The following is a 22,782-nucleotide window of genomic DNA, read 5'->3' on the forward strand; positions in this document are numbered from 1 at the left end:
CTGCAAACTTACTTTCTTCACTGCATAGGCGCATCTCATCTCCCTTCCAAATGTTAAGAGATTAAGATCCACCTCCTCTAAACGTGGCTCATTAAAGGCAATCTTCCTGCTAAGTACTGAACCTGAACTGCTTTGAAGCTCAATGCAAATAAAGGTCAAACTTTTTGAGCATCCTTCTTAAAGATTTAGGGAAAACAAACTTCCATAAGAGCAGGAGGTGGAAGAACTGAATGATCACTGAGAACTTACCATTCAAAGTGATTTAAGAAAGAAGCGCTTCATTTATATGCCAGCTCCATGTCATATCATCACCCCCCCATCTCTTCACATTTGCATTGTTCATGTAAAATGAGTCAGGGAATGCAAAAGTTAAGGTTCTCATAGCAACTGTTAACAATCCCACACTGTATATAAGCAGTATTGGCGATTACTAATTGGGTAGTTGCTAAAGGTGAACCCTTAATATACCTCATGTGTGAAGTGGGCGAACCAGCATTCTAACAGAATTTTAAGCTTAAGTGTTTCTCAGCTTGTGTGTTTACATCTGTAGCTTTAAAAAAAAAAACTGGGCAGGTGAAGAAGAAAAACAAATTCCAGATAAAGCCAATGCTTAGCATAACAAATCTATAATTCCACCAAGAAGAGAACTAGGAAATGTTAGACAGCTGGGCCATTAAAGGGCCCAGATCCTACATGAACACATGGGAGACACGTGAGCAAAAGGTGCATCCCAAACAAGCAGGCTGCCTCCAGAGAAGCAGGTAAGACAGTTCAACACAGCAGCAAGACTTCTCTCTGGTGCTGTCCCAGAAGTCCTCGGTACTCATCTCATTAGGGTCCTAATTGGCCTTCTTAGAACTGGATCGATGGCGCTAGCATTAGCCTTTGGCTAGCTCACATTTGAGCACAGGATACTTTAAAACTGAGGTCCGTCAACCAATTAGAGTATTTATCTGATGAACTGAGAGAAGACGCTCACTGTCTTTGAAGTTGTCATCTCCTACTTGCACAGATCACATTTATGTCAAGGTGAAAACTTTACCAACTCAATTTACTGGTCAGTGACTTGATTTCAAACACAAAATATAAGAGTAAGGGGAAGGGCTCATAACAGTATGGCTTTTTAGGGCTTGAAAGAAAGTTAGCTGCCATTTAACAGACTCCTAGGCCACAAGCTAGGACCATATCCTGGAGTTAACAATAATGGGGTAGAACCCATAAAAGTACAGGCCAATGGAAGTTAGAGAAGAGGGGGCAGACACCTGTATGAACCTTGTTACATACAGTAAGCAGTAAAGTCTGGATGAGAAACCAGGTCTTCTAATTCTTTGGCCGATGAACTTTTTATTACCCACTTTCCTTTAAAGTCTTTCAAACTCACCTTTCACCTACTTTATTCCCATATAATTAGGCTTCCTATCTCAACTCTACTAAGTCGAGTAATCTCCTGCTGCACTGAAAGGTAGCGATCCCGTTGAAGTCCCCTATAGGATCATGGAAAGCAGTGGGGGCAAAATGCTTGACTAAGATGTATAAATGCTAATAATGCCAGTCTCATTATTCTAACACTTCTTGCTGTTATAAAATCAAGGCCATTCACCAATGAATGGAAAAAAAAAAAAAAGCCCAATGATGTCGAAAGAGACACAAGTAATTAGAACAAGTACACATACCAACATAGTTTTCATTTCAGTGAAAACTCAGGAAGACCTAAGACAGGGAGTGGATGCAAAAGAGCAAATATGATAATAAGAATAAGAATGTGCAAAGAGAAAAGAGACTTTTAAAATTCTGTGCCATGAAACACAAGACAAGCGGTCAGGGTCCCTGAATAGAGGTTGTCATGCTTTTTAGCTGGCATGTTGGGAAGCATCAGCCTTGAGATTCCTTTCCGTGGTGTTCTGCAGCTTGCAGCAGCTTACAACTCACAGAAATGCAGACTTCATCAAGAAATCACGGATATCTGCAGCGCACCTTAAACATAGAACCCCAACATACTTGGAGGTAGGTATATGTGGATGAATCATTTTGCTTTAATCTGATCCATTATTTACTGAAATTTCAAAGGGAGTGAGATTATCAAGCCCCTATCGTTTCTAGGGGCAGCATGCAAAACTCAAGACAATAAGCATGCAGAGAAACGGGGCGTGCTCACTCCCAGTAGCTTCCAGACGGGGCTAGAACTACCTCACCAACTCTCTTGCCCCTGGAAGCAGCGGAGCCTCACAGGGCCCCAAAGTTGTTATAAGGGTATCTTTTGGACCACAAATATCCACTGGCCTGACACTAGGCCTGACCTTTAAACACAACACCTGAAAGCAAATGGCATAGCCAGGATGTATGGCTGCCACAGCCCACCTTCCAAATGGGGCAACATCATGTTTGTTGCCAGGGAGCAAGTAAGGTGATGACACAAACTTTTTTTTTTTTTTAAGTATATCCTGTATGGAATGGAAGAAATTATTTTACATTATTTTACAGATAGGAAGCAACCTGGCAACAATCTCCTGATTCTAAAAATACACTGACAGCAAATGAGGCAACAGGTTAATTCAATAAAGGTAAATGGAAGATCTTTGTGCTACTAATTTTTCTATAAATTTGAAACTACCAAAATTAAGTTATAGGAATTATTTTTTAAGAAATCCCAACAACTCCTGAGGCTTAAACATTGGATATCCTGGGGCACTTAATCACTGTAATCATGACATTGTGAAAGGTGCAGCAGATCGGTCCAGGGAAACTTAGCGGGCATTTCAACCAAGGAAAGCCCTTTGTTAGTCTACAAGGTTAACATTTCAACCCCAGTTTCATGTATTAGCTCTCAAAACTCTGCTACTCAAGGTAGTCAGTTCAACCTTTTCATCTTCAAATTAGAAAGGTGGGCACCTCGATGGTCAGCACATATTCTGTCCCTCTAACCTGTTCTAAGCTATGCTTAAGTATCACCAGGACTAGACTTTATTAGTAAAGCAGCTGAATAATTTATAAGGGTTGCACAGGACCCATTAGAAGTGCCAGAGCAGTAATAACTGGCTTAGGACTTTGCTTACTCAGGGCTAAAGTTTAATTTGTCTGTACATGCCCCAGCTCATAAACCCATCCCACAGGTCTGACCTGCCTGTCCCTCCACAATCCCACGGCCCAGCCATGCTCTCATCTTAGTTGTGTTCCCATCGGTGTCCTCTGGAGGGCCAAAAAACAAATTCAAATTCCAAAACAACTAAAATCTCATGCCTCCTTTATTACATTTCCTAAAGAGGGTCACGACCGACATCCCCTTAACCTTCTTTGAGTCATCCCCGAGGGATTGATTCCTGGCCAACAAGAGAAAATAGGCAGATGCAACAAAAGGAGGGAAGACTGGAGAAAGAGAAGAGGCTAAGAATAGGGGAAGAGCAAGTTCGACGTCAACTTGGGCACTGCACTCTAAATGACAGCACACACAGTAGGATCAAGAACGTGTGCACTATTTATTTAGCAAGTTAATTACCTTCTAAGCCTCAGTTTTTTCATTTGTGAAATCGGGACTGTAATGATATCCACCTAAAAGGGCTGTGGTAAGAATTAAATGAGTTAAACCACAGCATAAATATCTATTAAGTTAAACCTATTATTATTTGAGATTCAGACCTACAGTGAACCCTAGAGAAACCAAATCCACTCCCTCAACCCAGTGAAAACACCCAAGGCCCAGAGAAGCTATGTGACTTATTGAAAGCTAAGTGACTTTGGGGACAGTTCTAAGTCTTAATCCAGTTCTCTGGACAGATACCCAGTTTGGTGTTGTTTGCTATTTTAGGGCTGTTGTGGCTCTAGCACTTATTTTCTATGGGAACAGAATTATTTTGCTTTCCGAATTTTAAAATAAGCCAATTGAGTGTTAGCCCAGAAACTTCAGTGTTCTTTCATTCATTCACCCAAGAACTGTCCACTGAGCGTTAACTCTGGGTCAGGTGATGTGTTAGAGGCTGTTACAGGGTTTCAGCAGCTGGAGACAGACAAGGTCCTTGCCCGCAAGTATCCTGCATTCTGGTGATGCAATGAGTCAACAAAAGAGCAAATGAATATACCAGGTAATTCCAGATAATGGCAAGTGCTACAAAGAGAAGAAAAAGTTGACACGAGCGAGTGAGTAGAAGTCGGGAAGGCGGAAGTGTCTTACAGAGGCCTCTAGTGTGGGATTTTCTGCTGTTTAATCTGCAGGAAGATGACATTCTAACGTTGGTTTCGGCATATGCATACATGAATATGCATAAGTACATGTGATAAGAAGAAATTAGATGAAGTGGCATCACCCTCTGAAATTTCACTCTGGGTCAATCGTATCAGAAATAAACACGCTAGCCATTATGACTTTATCATAATAAACTTTTTCTGGTCTTCAGTCTTACCTCCCTGGCTCTGCTAGTGCAGATAGGCAGGTGAAGACAAAAGGACACCAGAGTAATCAAAACAAAGTTTACATCACTCTCTTTTAGGTGAAGTTCATTCTCTACTCTCTGGAGGTTAGATGCTTAGACCCTGGCATCTGTGCTATGGTGCCATGAAATTCCTGCCCCCAGAACAAGTTGAGGGGATCAAAGAGCTATTATTAATGTCTCAGTTGAGGCCAACCGAGGGAGGGGATGGTGGCAGAGGCGGGCCACTCAGCCCTGTATTCAGCCGCCTTCTTCCACAAAGGGGCCATTGAGCAGGCGCCACAATGGATGGCTGAGAAGAAAGTCCGAAGGAAGGAAAGCATACAGAGCCCCTCGCACAGACTCGGTCATTCATCACCAGGCAAGTGCCAATATCTGGGAACAGCAATCTCAATTTCTGCAAATCCTCCAACCTGCAACAGCTGCTAGTGACTCTGGTGGGCGGCTTTGCTGCTTACGCGAGTTTCCAATACCAAGCCCTGGACCGGATCCAAGTCGACATTCCTTAGGTTAGAGACACTCTGGCTGCAGTGAGCAGCAACAATGGACTTCACAGCTTATAAAGCAGCTTACAAAGGGCTCCCGTGTATTTCAAAAAGCACTTCAGATAGCTGGTGAGAGAAGCGATCTTGCACAAACGCATTCAAGCAGTTTATTCCTAACCCACTTAATTCAAGGTTTCTGTCAGAAGCCGACGACATAGTAGAGGCAGGTGCCAAGAAGTGCGAGAGGGCTGGATGGCGGGGCAGCTGGGGGAATGCAGGCAGCCCCAGCCCTCCTCTCTGGAGCCCCAGCGTCGTGGGAGGGGGAGTGACTAGCAGCAATCAGCCCTTCACCTGGATAACACAAGCAATGAAGGCACAAAAGACAGGCTGTGGGATTTCTCAGCTCTTTAGTGAGCCGTCTGTCTCAACCACTTCCACCAGCATTGTTAGGCGGCATTTACAGATGCTACCGAATAACCACTCTGAATGCCCGCTAGATGCCTGCCACCGTACAACCAAATGCACCTTCACTGGACAGCGCAGGTGACTCCAGTCTCAGCACTCCCAGGCTCCAGGGATCCAGGCACTTCCCCATGCGATCTGTGTACACCTTGGTAGGCACAGCTTAGTTCATGGAGAACAGTTTCGCCAGGTAAAAGGCACAAAGACTAAAAGAAGCTAAAGACTAAGAGAAAACACTGAAGCTCAAAGGCCCATGGATCTGGAGCTGGGAGCTCACAGAAGCCACTCAGGTGCACAGCAAATAAGAAGTGTGCCAAACAGGGACAATCTCCACGGAAGAAAAGGGATACAGGGTAGGTAAGAATTCTTTGTCAGTTTCGTCTTACTCGTGACCTTTGCGAAAGAACTTCATGAGTGCTTTTGTTTTTGGAAAAGGAACTAATGTAAAACTGTGAAGGAGAATCATCCCTGAACTCTTATAGGTTTTGTGGAAGAACCCCTCACAGGACTATGGGCCCCTCACAAGGTGGCAGAGCCCATGTGGAGATCTGACGCCAATGTCTGTAGTGCTTCATGTGGGTTTCTTGGAGAACACTGAATCAAGCAGATTTCCAGGTAAGAAATTATTACAAGATGAATGAACAGAATCAAAGAAAAATATATAGAGCTGTATCAGATGTGAAGTACAATTTGACACTGGAAAAAAGTTACTAACCTCCCAGCAGTCATTCCAATAGGTAAGACCTAACTGCTAAGGGAATAAAGAGTAAATAAGACATGGCAGTGTTTACTATGAGGCCATTCTCATAGCATGAAATGGGTCAACACGAAGAGTAGGTTTAAAATGCTATTAACCCTGTAATTTCTTTTATTATTGTCTGAAATGCCATGTGGGGCAATGACACGCCTTAATGGGATCAGGTTCTAAACTAATATATCTGTACTCAGATCATAAGCCTCAAATGCAACTCCTCATGTTTTGGTTATTCCAGCAGCTAATTTGCAGAACAAGGACTAAATGAGAGAAGGTCTTTAGTGAGAAGGTGTGGGGCATGAGGAGAGAGGGTAGAAAATAAAAACTGTTTGTGTCAGTTGGAGAATTTCTGCTTGCTTGCCCAGAATGCCCGATTTCCAGTGTGACTTCCCTGGATTTTTCATGATATTTCAAAAGTCAGACTTCACCAAATGGAAGGGTTCCTGCGACAGAACTCAAGAGACCCAGAATTTCAGATCACAGAGAAACAGCACAATGACATGAATGCAGACCTATCTGCCAGAGTTCTGCCCCTAATCTGCTGTCAGAAACCATCCAAAGCACTGGCTAAGGCTAATTTGCGCACGCCTATGCCGAGTAAGGCTCCACTCCCAGGTCCATGATCCATGGCTGGGCATTTTTCGTTTGGTTCTTGTGATCAAGATGCTGAATTCACCACTGGGCAAGAGTAACAGTTCCCCCAAGAGGACTGACTGAACTTTCACTTAAGCAGCTCACCTCCCATACGGTCTCGGGCATGCCCGTATTAGAGTATGTGCTGTCCTGCAGTGCCATCTAAATGCTTCTTGTCAAAAATAAGCCCCTTGAAGGCACGCAGTTTCCCTTTCTTCCCCATGTAGGCGCCATGCAGTGACAGCTTTAACAGATACCCACTGATGAATCAACTCTAAAAAAGAGGGATGGAAGCATGAATCCAAGTAAGAACAAGTACCCTTTACCATGTCTTCTGACAAACCGGACTGTGGAGGAGAAAATTCTCTCCTTTCTAATCAAGGCACACTGCCTCCCAGGAACACAATGTAAAAGGGATAGATGGCCACTCTACGCAATATGCCTATTTTGATACAAAGGTTTGGGTTGTCATTAGCACTTCCCAATCAGAGCACTCACAAATAGGTCTAAACTTGGAACAGAATAAAAAAAAAAAAATCCCCATCAAACAATGAGAATTAAGAGTGGAAAAGAAACAGCAGTTTGCTGAAAGAGAGACGAAAATATATCAGGGCCCTAGAGGAGTTATTTCTGAATTCCCTGCACATACGACATCATTCATGAAGAAGGCAATGGTACAAATATAGCATAAATGTCGTCTGCTCTAGCTTGTAATTTAAAATGCAAATGCTAATGAGCGAACTGGTATATCAGTGGAGTTAATAACCGCATGCCTAGCACAGGGGCTGCATCCAAAACACACACAGAGAAGAGACAGACACCATGTTCCAATTTAAAAATAAAAACACCCAAATTAACCCTAGAAAAATCACTAGCAGATGTACAAGCTCAGGAAAAGGAGGCACACCAGGGCAGGGAAATGGGAACTTCTCCACCCGTTGTAGACTAAGTAGCCAATTTAAATAACTTCCTACATACAGTGAAGGTAAGCATGGGAGTTACTAGGGTTTATTCAGGACTACTATTGTAAAGCACAAGTATAATAAGGAAAAACTACAGAGAATCCACAAAGCTTAGACAAATTTTCTCCAAAGCCCACTTGGAAGCCTAGAAGCCAACCTTAAAGGGAGCCTTATGTCCAAAAATCAAAAGCCACTTATGAGAGATGCAGACCTCGTTTATTTTATCATAGGCAAAGGGTGGTTAACAAACAAACAACAAAAGCAGCAATAAAAAAACTCCCAAACTTACCAAGTCTGGATTAATGTGGTAATTTAAAAAAATGGGGAAAAGCTCTGATGAAAAAATATGACAGAGAATGCAGTTGTGTCTCAGACGCCTTCCAGATAGGAAAGGAACTTCTGTGAATTGTTTTTCCTCCTACAAGTTCTGTGCTTGGCAGCCCTACATCAGAATCTGGGACCAATCCCACAGCACTGAGTCTAACTGCAGATCCTTGGGCTTCCTCAGAGCCCCTCAGGCAGGAGGCATCAGGACATGCAACATGTGGCTACTGGTTCTATCCAGTTCCTTGAGTAGAAACCTGTGGTGCCCACTCAGGGGCGGCAGGAAGGTGTGCCAGGGCCAGCTGCCCATACTGGGCACCCAGTGTGTTCTAATTCTCATGTCAGTGCCATTCACTGAAATTTAATACAAAGGACCAGGCTTAGACTGGCACAGACAGCCCACCAGGTTGGGGAAGCCTGAGGAAAACTTTCTGAAAGGAATCCAAGGGGAGCAATGGTCTAGGGTTTGGGGGCAAAGATAGTTTTTCATGATGAGGAACTCTTTTTTTAAACCCAGTCATATCTCGGTTTGAAAGGGGGATGTGAGAGGTGGTTCCCATAGCAACCAGGATTAAGTCTTATAGGCAGTGTGCACTGTTCACCCTGGGGCTGCCCATTACCAGATTTCAAAGCATTTGCCTTTAATTTCAAATTACCATACAATTTACACTCCCTCTCCTGCATCCAGGTCCTGCCATTTTCCACTATTAGGCTGGCCAAATGGACACCCCACAGGCCAGGGGTAGTGGTAAGTAGCCCGATTCTGGATCTGCTGCTTGCCACCACTACTACTGAATGGCTGTTGATAGATGCCAACAGGCTGACAAGATGACAATGAGAGATCCACACTGAAATGGATTTTTCCAGAAAAGCCACATGATAGAATTAGAAGTGAGGTATCTGGCCACAACCAGAGACAGGCACTGGTACTGGAAACACACAATCAGAGAATAGTGATCAGATTTCTGCAAGCTTCCCATTCCCTACCTGTCATACCCACGACCTGGAAGCCCAAATAACCTTAAACAGACTCAGAAAGAATTGTCAAGTGGGAAGGGAGGAGAAGGAATAGACGAGGGCTTCCGGGGAGAAAAGCTCTGGGGTCTGACTCTTCTGTACTACTCCACTGGCTCTCACTGGCTCTGCCTGATTCCCACCAGGAGTATTTTTTCCCTCATCTCAACAAACAAAGCAAAACAAAACAAAAACAGAAAAACCCCCAAATCAAACCAAAACCAAACCCTCAAAAGCATCAAGAGTAAAAAGCAAGGAGAAGGCAGGAGTCCAAGGATTTGGGAGGAAAGGATTATTTTCATTCTGACCCATCCATCCAGATGGAATGAATGGGCCTGTCCAGTAACAGCTGAGGAGAAACCAATATCTTTCTTTTCTTGGCATAGAAAACCCAACCAAGATGGTAAGGGCTGAGCACCCCAGTCAGGAGGCTGGGCCCCACCCAACAGTCTGAAGGGCTCTGAAGGCGGCACGGCTGCCACCATGCTTCCCTTCAGCTGCAGGTCCCACTCGGGCCTTGACATCTTCCTCACCTCCAGGTCCCAGCATCATACGGAGATGAGCAGGCCCATCTGATGGAAATAATTAATCGGGAGGCAGGAGAGCAAGAATTTGTCTTTAAGAGTTTTAGCTCCAAGGTCTGTGATTGCCATTAAACCATGCTGAACAAATCTTATTTTTATTGACGTCTTTATTTATTACTCTGACTCAAAAAGACAAAACAAAACAAAACAAAACAAAATAAATGGCTCCTGAGCAGATCAAATCCCTGGCTCTGGACCATGAAATACTCCAGTACGTCCTGGGAGTCTCCTTTGATTCTTACTACTTACTATTCCTCAGGTCATGGCATTTTGAGGGCTCTTACCATCCTGGTCACTCTCCTCTAATCCTTGTGTGGTTTGCAGATTCCCTTCCCAAAAGGGTGGTCCCCAGAGAGAAGATCACACTCCAGGCCTGCCCTGTCCTGGGCTGGACCAGCACTCAACCCCACCCCTCTCCAGATGTTATACCGCTGGCTTAGAAACAAGGATGGCCTTAGCCTTTTGGACAGTTATCACAATATATACTGTTATTGTTTTATAAAAATCAGAGTTGTTTCCATTTACATGGTTTTAAAGGCATGTTTCTCTTACTCTTACCTTCTTTAAAATGTATTTTGTTTCTTCCTGTCTATACATTCTTTACCTCAATAGACACAACTACTTTGCTTAAAGCCTGGACTTTAGGTATTTCTACATTCCTAGCAGATTGTCCAGTGGAAATACATTATTAAACAGCTATGCCACTGAATGACCCACAAACATGACGAGGCTCATTCTGGGAATGATTCACAATCGAGGGATGGGAGATAATCGGGCCAGGCCTACACTTCATCCACATGATGTGACCAGGGGTGGCAGTGCAGTGCATGTGCAGAGACAGCAGCAGAAGGCAGGGCACTGCACGCTCAGCAGCCGAAGAGCAGAGATTTCCACGCCCGAACAAAGGCAGAGTGAGAGGAAAATGATTGATGAGTGCATCCATTTCTTTGAGGCTACTCTTCCTGAGAACTAATGATACCGGCTAAGTTGTTCTGCCTAGATGAATCACACCTAGCCTGCCAAAAGAAAATGTTCCCAATCTTGGATGCTCAAATGCCACCTCCCTTGTGAAGTCTTTGCCATTCCCCAATTAATTGTTCTTTCTTCTGCACTCCCATGGTATGTTGCTTATACTTTTCATAACTCCTTTTTATCTTTCCTTGTTCAAGTTTTTCTTATGGCTGTCTACACTACTCGGCTAAAAGCTACTCAGGAAAGCAGCAACTACCATATTAATTTACGTATCACCCACAATCCACCTATCAAAGACTACTTTTTCTTATGGTGGACTTGCAAAATCTTGGTCTCATTAAAAAAAGCTCCCCCAATCTGTTTATTGTGCTAATGCTTTCCTAACAACTGATCCGCCAGGACCTCCTGACATGAAGGTAATTCATAAAATTCATACAATGGTATCTTTAAAAGTGAAGACTACAGCTGCTCCAGGAAAGTCTCAGGTCAAGCTGCCCATTTCTGGTAATGGGACCCAACTGAAAGCAAGTAGGTAGTGGAGACGGAATCAAACTGGCAAGTCCCAAGAGAAAGAATACCCCACTTTACAAATACCCATTAAGTTGCAATTCAATTAAAGCATCTGAAAGGAATTCATAAGTATCAGCAGACCCTGTAATTGCTTAATTAAGGATAGAAGCCCAGCAAACACAACCACATAACTGCCTGATTCATTAGCACCTCGTGATAGCAGAATGGGATTTCTCACTTAAACATGCATTGGCTTTAATTGTGTAATTTGGTTAGGCCCTGGTAATCAATGAGAATCCACCATTCCTGGGGCCAAGAGATGGGGAGGATATTCCTGTTCACCTTCCCTCTCCTCTCTCATTAGAAGTTTTTGGGCTATTGAAACAGGCAGTTGATATTTCTATTAGGACTTGCTGGAGAAGAGGTGTTAAAATCAAAGAAGGACATGAGATACTTTCCTCAAAGGCATTTGGGTGGAAGGACACACAGCCGAACCTTTAGTTTACCCATCATGCACACAACCACCATCAAAATTTACCAAACCCTAGATACCTAGGACCTTTTTCTCTCTGCCTCCCTTGTCATAATGCAGCTCCAGTAGGGGAGTTGTAATCAAAGAGAGAAAGAGAGGAAAAAATTGGAAAAAAAAAATGCCAAAGGGCAGGCAAAGGGAAGTCTCATTTTCTAGTCTTGTTTCATATGACTAGGTAACTGGTTAATTAGAAGTCACCTGCTGTGATCTACATGGGAAACCCCTGCCAGGTGGCTGCCGCCTTCTAGGTGATTTGTACCGTGGGATCCAACCAAGATGACTGACATCCACCCCCTGCACACTCTGAACCAGCCTCAGTTCCTCATTCCCACACATACTGCTGTCCTAGCTTGAGGAGCATGGAAATGCAAATGGGGTGGGCTCAATGACTCAGCAGAAGACATCAAACAATTGATACGAGACTACTTAGATTACTTTGCACTGAAACCTCAAATTATTATTCTCTTCCAATTCAGGCAGCTGGTTCCCAGGCAAACTCGATCCCTGCCTCTGTACAGTCAACAGAACTACCTCCTGGATTATGCCCTTAGCACGCCCCAGACACCCTAGAGCCAAGATAATAATTCATAATAAGGAAATGTACTGTGAAGGTCATACCCAGCACCGGGACACACACTCCATGCCCAGCGGTGCTGTTAAATAATAATGTGAACCAAAGGCCAAGTGATACGCAAATAGGTGCACCTCAGTATCCCTTTAGACAAGAAATGAAAATGTGAAACACGTGGTATGTGAAAATAAGTGAAAAATAAAGACCAGGGGTAAACTGTTTTTGTTCTAACGGGAGGAAAAAGCATGGGGGCACACTAAATGCTAGGTGAGGAAAAAGGATTCTTTCAAATGAATGTGGGCAGCCCGGGGATCTTGGCTTCCCTGTGAGCTCAGGACACGCCCCGGCTGGCCTCTCTGGCTGAAAGAAGTCTGCACAGGAGGCCACAGCGGCAGGCAGAGGGACCGTCAACTGTCTCTGTTCTGATGCTGTAAGGTCACCTGCTCACCGACCAAACCTAAGCCAGGTGCTCAGAGGACTAAAGGGCAAGAGCTTTCAGGAGGCACTGACCTGTCAGCTACAGCTGACTTTGCCCAGCCCCACCTGCTATCCCATCTGACCAGGCAATCATTCCACATACAGGGGTGCAGGAACCGTGACAGAGAGGCCAGCTGGCTCGGGCCAAATGCCACTCCCTATCAAGCTGTGGGGCCGTCTGCCCAAAAAAGGCCACATACAAATGGAAAGTGTCCACCCCACCTTGAAGTCCAGAGGGCTCTCTGAAAGGCTGGGATTAATGAGAGCAGCACATACGGGATTGCTGAACAATTATCTTGACTTTCCCCTTGAGAATCACAGCCCAAACTCCCTCCTGGCTGCAGAGAGACATCATTTCCAGCAGAATGCCGTTTGTCCACGACGTAGAGGACACCCCACAGACACCTGCAAGCTGTGCCATGAGGGTCACTGTCCAGGTGAAACACCCCACAATGTGAATGCCATGTCTCTGTCTACACTCGCTTTCAGTGTTCGTTGTAGCTGATCTCAGGAGACCAAGAGACCCTCCTCTAAGGATACTGCCTCCATCCTGTTCTCTAGCCATTTTATTCCTACTGTCTCCTTTAGCTCATCGCTCTGCCAATCAAATCCTTACAGCCTTTCTTTGTCTCTCCTCTTCAGGATTCAGACCAGTGTTTCTCATGTTCCCCATGATACTTTCTCACTCCATCTTTTTTATATCCTTATTTGCCAAGAAGATTTTGTTGCGTTGTACATGCTGTAATTGGTATTATGAAAACAAGAGGTATACTGAAGAGCTTTTCCAACTCAATGCCATATTATGCTGCAACCTTAAGAATTAGTTACAAAAGTACTCAAGTTGCTGACATCCTTAGAATGTTACTGTGACCCCTTAGCTTTCACTTTTACGCATTCCTTTTGCATTCTGTTAGAATTTTGTGACAAGCACTCTATTTTTGATTCTGCTCTTCATTTCCCACATTTATACCCTAATCGCCTGTAATCTGCCTTTAGCTGAATCAACTCTGATGAAACTGCACTGACAAAGGTCATCTGTGACTTACTAATTTGATAAACAGTATAAAATTATTTCCTAAGTTTTTACTGACGATATTTTAGGTAAAATCTGACACTGCCAACTCCTTGGACTTCTTTCTTCTCTTGGCTTCCTGAACATTACTTGCAGGATTCTCCGCCTAATTCTCCAACCACCAATTATCTGTTCCTAAAACGTATACTTACTTTGGCGTTGCCCTTGCTGGTGGATATCCTAGTCTGCCCAGTTAAGTCTTGGGCGAGTTAGTTACCCTCCTACACTCGATGTCACCCTCTTTTCTGACCAAAAAATCCAATCATTCCCTGAATAATCAAGCCTTCCTCCTAAATGCTTTTCCAACCTCTCTTCTTCTTCACTGCCAGATTTTAGGCATCTCACCCTCTTGCTTCTGTACCTACTTTCTCTGCTTCCAGCCTCATTTATTCTAATGTTTTCACCAAAATAAACTTTAACACAAGTGTGAGCATGTCGCTCTCTTGCTCAATACCCTCAGTGACTCTGAGGGTCCACGGTACATCCTGTGTGCATTTCCAGCTTATTCCCACACCAACCCCTCACTCCTTATACTCCACCAGTACCAAATGGGGCACAGTTACCTGGACACACCACGACAGATCATACCTTTACACCTTTGTCCATGCTGTTAACATCTACTTAGAATGTTCTTCCCTATCTATCTCCTTTTCCCCTCCTGTCCCAACATTGTGAACTCCTATTTGTCCTTCAAAAGCAGCTCAGGGAACAGCTCCTCAAGGAGACAGCCCTGACTTTCCTTTAAGTAACTGATGACTCCCTCCTCTGTGTTACTTCTGTGCCTTATAAAGAAGTCTCTCACCCAGAGCCCAATACTGCAGTCTGCTTACATGTCTGTCTTCCCTCCAGAGCTTCCAGAGACCTAGGATGATGTCTTAACAGGAAGCAAAGTTCCTCCTTCTAAACTCAAAGGGAAAAGCCAGTAGCCTTCCTATCAGTGAGCTTTCCGCTCATTTAGGAGGAGGCTAGAAGAGCAACTTTGCTTGATTTATTTCCACTGAGAGGTCAAAGTCTCTATGGTAGAGCCTCAGCTACGTGCAAACACACTGCACAATATACTACTGCACATAAGAGTTATGAAGAGCTCTAGCGGGGCACCTGGGTTGTGGCTCAATGGGTTAAAGTCTCTGCCTTCGGCTCAGGTCATGATCCCAGGGTCCTGGGATCGAGCCCCAAGTCGGGCTCTCTGCTCAGCAGGGAGCCTGCTTCTCCCCCTCCCCTGCTAACTTGTGATCTCTGTCAATAAAGTCTATTTAAAAAAAAAAAAAAAAAAAGGAGCTCTAGCTATGAATTCACCAAGTCATCGTGAGGAAGAGGAAGGAAACAGATTTATGGATAATCTACTTCATGGCAGCCTTGTTCTGAACCCATTATACATCTCATTAAACCCGCACAAAAATCCTAAGAGGCAAGAAACACTTTCCAGTTAACTGACGTCTGAGCTAAGGCTTCAAGAGTAAAAAACTTCCTTAAAGTCACCTGCTTGTGCAGAGTAGAGCTGTGATTCAAACTGAGGTCTGTGTGCTCTTACAACTTCTCCCTGTCCTGTATCCTTGCCAGGTTTCTAAAGAAGTTAGAAGATGCAGAATATAACCACACATAGTATGGCAGGAGAAAAATGTAAAACCTTGTATTTTGCTTTGGTAATTTATCTTTCAGAATAGAAGTTAACTCGGGTGCTATCTTTCGAATCGCTAAGCTTAGAATAATGCCAAGTACACACAGGAACTGGGTGACCAGGCTGCGTTGTGTCTGAACCTCTGCGGGTTGGAAACTGCCCCAGTGAACACTTAAGCAACACATATTCTACTCTACATATACAGTGGGACAAGGCCTTTCTGGCAGTTGGCTGAAGTCCAGAACAGTCAAGCAAGACAAATGCTCCATGGGAAACAAAGTACAACCAGAAGGGTTCTGCAGATCTCTAGCCAGGATGGGTCTAGCTCTGAGCTGGTTCTATTCAAGTAGTTTTGAATTTAGAAGCCAGACCTTCAATGTTTTCTTTCCCCTATAGACCGGTGGCCAAGTTTTCCAGAAAGAATGATACTTTTTCTCTTGCTCACCTGGGGGATAAAGCTCCCAGAGTCCAGAGGATACTTCTGTTTTGCAGATATAGAACAAAGAACAGGTTGTTACTTTAAACTCTGTAACCACAGGAATTCACTGGTAAGAAACTTCTCTGCTCTGGAAATCTTCAGTAAAGGGCACAGATGGTATCTGTCACACACTGCCACAATGCCCCGCACTTTACTATGATGCACCAAAGTACAACCCCCCAGTACGGCATGGATTTGTTTGGCTCTTCCTTTCCGCAGCTGCCCCTGAGCTTCACGTCATACGTCTCAGTCCCCTTGGAAAGCCTGCAGAGCTGTGCAGTGTTGGTTAATTTCTTCAGAGTGTGAGAGAGCCTCAGCCAGAAGTGGTGGCCCAGCCGCAGTGGAGAACATCACGGCCATGTGTTCAGTGAGTGATTTATCTTACGTAACAGCCCATTTAGTTAGGGCCTGAGGGAGACCCTCATCCAAAGAAGAAACTATCAGGGCCTTCTAGGAAAAGGAGGCCGAGGCAATCTGGCAGGGGACAGCAAGCATGTCTTCCATTTCTCTTCCCCCATGGCAAAATCTATTCAAGAATCCCAACAGAAAAAGCGCTGAGGGAGCAGGGTCAGCAGAAAAGGCAATGTGCACGGTAAGAACACAGCGGAGTATCATGTCCTTTGTGAGAGAGTGAATGTTTGTGTGTACAGGGGTGGGGTGTGCAGTGTTGAAGTAAAATGACACTTTCTCTCAAAGACTACAGTCTCTGTGAAGTACTGACTGGAAATAAGTAACTTTATTCTCAGCCGTCGGGGAAGAAATAAAGCAGTCTGCTCCTTGAATGCATAAATGTAAATTGCTCAAAGAACACAGATCATACAGTCTTGTTGGCTTGTGAAATATCAAGCTACTAGAAAAGATAGGATGAGAGAGATGCGCATTCAGTCAGCAAAGAAAGGGTGGCTTGCCCCAGCACGTCAAGCTCAGTGCAACAGAGAAACACTACAGATGCAGAAGCCTGGGAAGGTAATGTCATAGTCTGACGTTTCACAAAGGATCTGGATCCTAATAACAGCTGAGAAGAATAAAAGAGAGACAAACCACACTGCCCAGGGAGACATAAGGGAAGGGTGTCTCAGCTCCTTGGTGGACTACCCATGACTAGCATGGCGCAGTGGTCTACCCCAAATGGGAAATACCGACTGTGAGAATTCCATCATTAGTATTTTTCTTTGGCTGGAATTCCCTTCACTCGGGCTGTGAAAACATACATGTTGTCTTTCAAGCTGCTCTACTCTAATGCCCTGTGGTTGGTAGAAATGAGGAGCAAAAGAGGGCCCAGTGCTGGGTCTGCAGTGACAGAGAGATTAAATTTAGCAATTTTGTGTTCACATCTCAATTAGACACTAAACCACCTAGACTGGTTCGAGGTCTCACTGGAGGGCATGTGACTTCCAGGCATGACCTCTGAGCTCCGGGAGGAAATTACTGGAACATGTAACACACAAGACTTACCTGCAAGCAAGAAGGTGATAAGGCAAGTTTCCTTTGGCAAATACAGCTTGAGACGAGAACCGCTGAAGACATATTCCACTACAGCTTCAGAACGACCTGCCCGTTGAAGGAAGGGCAGAAACTGCTTTGCTTTTTGGGTATCCTGGTGGATGAAAGAAAAGAATTGTTAGAAAAAAAGTCATAAAATCTAAGGAAATGATTCTCTCTCTGTACTAGGGCAAAAAGTCTGGCAAACCATAGAAAGCTTGGCACATACCTGCAGAAAAACAGATAATCCTGAAACTATGACATAGGGAAGATAGTCATGTGACTTCCACAGAAGAAACAGAGTTAATCTGAAATTTCCAGAACATTCTGTGTGCTTCCCACTGTTCTTTTACTATGCACTCCATGAATATACAAGTTAGGAAGGTGCTTTGAAATGAAAATTTCATTCCTCGTGGGTTGCAAAAAAGGGCTTCTCTTCCTTCAACAAAATCGAGGGGGAGAAGACTATATCAGCCTTTCATGGAGGTTAATTTAACCTTTAGTTTTCATTTAAAAAAAAAAAAAAAAGCTTCCCAGGCTGTGTTACATAAAGCCCCTTAACCAGTTCACCTTTAACCTTCAATGGGTTTTGTAGATTCAGAGCTCACTGTTTCTGAACATCAAGAGTGCAGTCTTCTTTGGGTGCCTACATTGCAAGCCTTGGTCTATGTGCTCTTCAAGGGTGAGCTGGGACCTGAGCAGACTGTTGTTCCTGTTCCCAGCCTGGGAAATCTCTTAACAGTAAGACATACTCAGTGGGGACCTCCATCGTGTCAGCATGAACAATTACAGAAGCAAGAAAAACACATGAAACCAAGTAGCACTTTAAAACTTTTTTCCCACATAAAACACAAAGTGCATGCCCTCTACCCTCAAGGGTAACCAGACCACGGACATTTTGAACCTCCGAGCTCTCAGCTAGAGAGCTTCAATTCCTTTCAGGAAAGGCTTCAACCTAATGAAACAGATGACAGAGTAAGCAAGCATCAAAACATCACAGTGCATGTGCTGGGCGAGTAGTCACGGCACATCCAAATTTCCGAGGTTTTCAGCTCAGCCAGCAGAACTGTAAACTCCCTCTGAGGACAGCGAGCTCTGCATACTTCCCTGACTCCTGCGACACAAGCAGTCTGCACTCTGCCAAGCGCTTCCTTTCTGACTCTGCTCCTAGCAACAGAGCTACTGTATCTAAATTAATGCACATTAGATAATGAAAATTTAACAAGCCATCAAGTATTTGAGAGCTTTCACAGCAGCCAGAGGGGCTCCTCTCATTCAGAAGCAGTGAGGTAGGCTGGGATGAAAACAGTATTTATAGTAATGAGATTCATCCTTCCCTTCAAACAGATTCTCAGAGAAAAGGAGAGACAGTCATCCATTCTCAGCGTCTCTAATGGCACACTGGTAAAAAGGTAAGGTAATAATGAGCTTTAGCGAGTTGGGAACTCCTCCGGTGAACACTTAAGCAACACATATTCTACTCTACATATACAGTGGGACAAGGCCTTCCTGGCAGTTGGCTGAAGTCCAGAACAGTCAAGCAAGACAAATGCTCCATGGGAAAGAAAGCACTACCTGATTAAAATCCTTTTGCCACACTAGTCTAAATCTGGGACATTATTCATGAGCTGAACCAGTAAGTCAACAATTATTAAATTGATTATCGGAAATCATGAGGCAACTTAATGTCTCTGAAGAGAGGGCCTTTCCCCTCAAAACTGTAGTAATCTATATTTTCCTGAAACAGACTTTTGCTCACTGTCATATGGACACAATTATCTGGAGGAAAAAAAAAAGGTGCTTACAAGAATAACAGCACACATACTCACAGGTATTAATATAAAAAGAAGGTTATAGCAGATTCTCACCCTATTTTGCTAAATGATTACTTAATTTACCAAAAGAGAGAATTTCTCAGACTGGGAACCAAGGAGAAATGGAGGCACCTTACTATCAGCCATGTAAAGAAAAAAAAAAAAGTTCCTGACTCTTCCTGAGTCTCAATCTACAATTTAATAGTCCTAATCCAGAAACAACAACATATGGGAAGATAGCAAAGAGAATATGACATGCTACTGACTATGACAAAAATTAGAAGTGAAAGCCAACCATGACAACTGAAGGCATGACGACAAATTTCAAAAGTCTACCACAACTGTCCATGTTTACCTCCAGAGGCCAAATTGCAAGATAAGACATGGAGCTCCCTCATCGTTCCAAATGCTTGAAGATGATATGCCTATGAACCACCCGCTAAGGTCAAAGATACAAAATTTTACCCAAGTTCATAGATTTTTAAGAATAAAAAAATTCTTATCAAGTCAATTAAATTGAATATAAGCACCAGAACATGTCAGCTCTTTCAAACTCTATCACAGGCAGACAATGGTGTCCGTCTTCCTTGTCATCTCAAGTGCTTCCCCTGCTTGGCATGTTCCTTTCAACACAAAAATTCTTGAAACCTTTAAAATTTGTCTCAGTGGCTCCTATGAAAAGACTGGCAAGTCAGACTGACAAGTTCCCTCAGGTGATGGAGCCGCCCATCAGTCCCTGCTACTTTAGCTATGGAATTTATTTATTTTAGGAGTTTTGATTGTTATGACCATAAAACTCACTGAATATGGTTAAACTGATTTGTCTTCCAAAGAGCCCATGCACTTCAGTCTCTGACACTCATTTCTAAGTTTCAACACTACGTAAATAAGAGAAAACTTGATGATGAGGAACAGTGTAATAGAGAGCAGTTTAGGCCCCACTGAAGAACTGAAGATGCCAGGTGCATCTTTAGGACAGTAGAGCGATCAAGTTCAAATGACAACATTAAGATGACACCTGAAATTCTCTGATAATCCTGAAGCAGCACTTAGTGAGATTTAGTGAAATCAAAGATTTCTTTATAACCTTAGAGTTCCAAAAGAAATTTTAATTAAAGATTAAAGGCCTCAGATTTAAAGAGTTAACAACACTGAGACTTGAGGCACAGAAGGCTCACTTCAAGGCAGACTATTCAGTGTCCAGTATTTCTGTCTAGAAATCTAGTTGCAGACACTCTCATCCTCAGGTTTTCTATGCTGTGACTCATGTAGGTGAGGCCTGGGCATCTACTTGCCACAGTTTTCCCCAGGACATTGGCTCAAGGCTTTGAGAATCCAAGCAGATAAATTAGCTATGGTTTTCTGCACCAATATTCCCCTCCACTGGTGTAAATAATCAAGAAGCAACTGTACTTCTGAGCAGGTAAGTCTTTTTTTGTTGCACTGCTAGTTTTCACATTACCTGTGCTCGAAAACAAACCACACATAAGTATTTTCCTGTAATCCTAGAGAAGCTAATTTAAGGTTGCATTAGCTACATTTAACTTGCTATTGTGGATGGCATCTCTTTAAGGAATGTTTCTGCCTCCTCAATGCACCTTGAAATTGAGAAAGTAATGGTGCAACAAATGTGCCTGGGGTGACTTCATTTCAAAGGATGCTAATATCTATACCTCACACTTAGTGGAACAGGGCTTGGAATGACCCCAAAGAAAGGCAGGATGATCCTTAGAGAGAGAAAAAGGTCGTAAAGGCACCTTAATTATACACTCCTACTCTGTTCTCACTTCTGGCCTGTCAGGCCAAACCTCTTCCAAATGTAGACTACATGTGTCAATGCCTATACAAAATTCCCTTCAGCAGGTAGATTGCAACCTGTCCCTACAAAGTACCACGTGTAAGTATACACATGCTGAAAATAATTTAGTAGGATGAATTACCAAGTTTGGAAGAGTGGGACAGTTGAGGGCAGAAGAGGGCAGGGGAAGGGCTGGGGAAAGGCAGAGGAAGCAGAATCCTTACATGGCACGCACAGGACCAAGGTCCACAGCATGCTACTTAGACACACGTGTCCTCTGCATCCTAGAAGAGCAGAACTTATATAAATCAAAGTTCTGTGAATTCTGGAACAAGATTTAGGCTGTCAGTTTGTACTTGATGTTAGCAAAGTTAATTCTTTGATTTTTCCACTGAAAATACCCATAGAGTAGGCATAAACATAGTTTACTGTTGAGAAGCAAACATCACAATACACAAAACAGCACAGGGAAATGGGAATCAGAGTAAACCTATTAGTTAACCATTAATCAGGATTATCACGGGCAAGTCTCAAAAGGGAACTGTTAATAATGAACCTCACTAATTAGTTTTCATCATCACAATCACTCTTTGATTAACATCATAGCAAAAAGAACTAAAAACAAACACATGCAGAGCTTATTAGGGTACCAGGGGGGTGCTCTGCCAGAAACTTGAGCACTGGGAAGAGGCCCATCACACCTGACCAGGCTGCCTGGCACTACAACCGTGTCCCCACATGGCTGGCTCCAGCGAAGCCAGAAGGTTTCTCCCCTGCCAGTGCTGACTATCCTCTCCATTGGTCGGCCTCAGGCTAGACCTCCAGAGCACCATGCTGTTTGGGTCCAACCAATTTTAATGCCGAAGTGGCAGAAGCTCTGTGTACAAAAAAACAGATACAAAGGGAAGGAAAGAGCGAAGAGATCAGAACTAATACCCAAGGACAGGCCCCAAACACACTCGCTTTTTAAGTTGTATTGTGACAACTCATCGCCATAGTTAATAGATCTTTTCAGGGCTCCTCAGACCAGGAGGATTTTTCCCACAGCTATGTGGAAGACAAATCAGAAGTACATCCTCTATCAGAAAGGCAAAAAAGTCATCCACCACTCCGCACTCTTCCTCTTTTCCACAGCCTGGGCTCTATGGCCCCCATTGACATTTGAACACACAGAACGAGGCTGTGAGTCTCTGTGAGGAACCAACTGTACAGCAAGATCTCTTAATATATAATATATAACCCAAATAATATATATGAGATATATTACATGATATATATATATATATATGTAAGATAATAAGATTAATATATGATATAAATCTCTTAATATAAATGGGACCCTGGAGGGAGACACTTGAAAATGCCCTCTAGCTCCAATATTTACCACAAAGCACTTAAAAATTTGAAACCAACCTTCCCTGGCTGGTTGTCAATGTTTCATGAAGAGGTGTGTATGAGCGAACTAGGGACGGAAACATCAGTGAGGTGCAAGTTTAACAGGAATGAAGTAAACATAGCAGAGAACCTAGAGAAAAACACTCTGACTGAAAACATTACAAGGAAACAAGAAAAAAAAAGGTGCTGAAACTAGGCCATCAATAATCTTTCATTAAGTGCTGTCTATAGTTTTACAGTTTCTCACACTATTTACTCCCTTGGCACAGAACCTCACTCAGGCCTCCAACATGTGGAAGTGTAGGAGAAACAATGTTTCGTGCTTTGGGCTCCAATCCCAAGAGCAGGAATCAAGAGGACATCTGCAGGAGCACTAGGCTGTGCGACAGCTTTGAGCTTGGGAGGCTGGTGTTCCAATCTCTGG

The 22,782-nt window shown here is 43.5% G+C and overlaps 1 protein-coding gene across 2 annotated transcripts in view; it reads right to left on the bottom strand.

Moving 5' to 3' along the window:
- SND1 (staphylococcal nuclease and tudor domain containing 1) overlaps nt 1–22,782 on the bottom strand; it is a 411,286-nt gene that overhangs the window by 133,190 nt on the left and 255,314 nt on the right. For both annotated transcript variants that reach the window (XM_032304558.1, XM_032304557.1), the window contains exon 15: nt 17,325–17,466. In XM_032304558.1, coding sequence (XP_032160449.1) covers nt 17,325–17,466 — 142 coding nt within the window. The remainder of the gene's footprint in view (nt 1–17,324; nt 17,467–22,782) is intronic.

The sequence above is a fragment of the Mustela erminea genome, chromosome 11 (assembly GCF_009829155.1).
Source record: "Mustela erminea isolate mMusErm1 chromosome 11, mMusErm1.Pri, whole genome shotgun sequence".
Taxonomy (NCBI): Eukaryota; Metazoa; Chordata; class Mammalia; order Carnivora; family Mustelidae; genus Mustela; species Mustela erminea.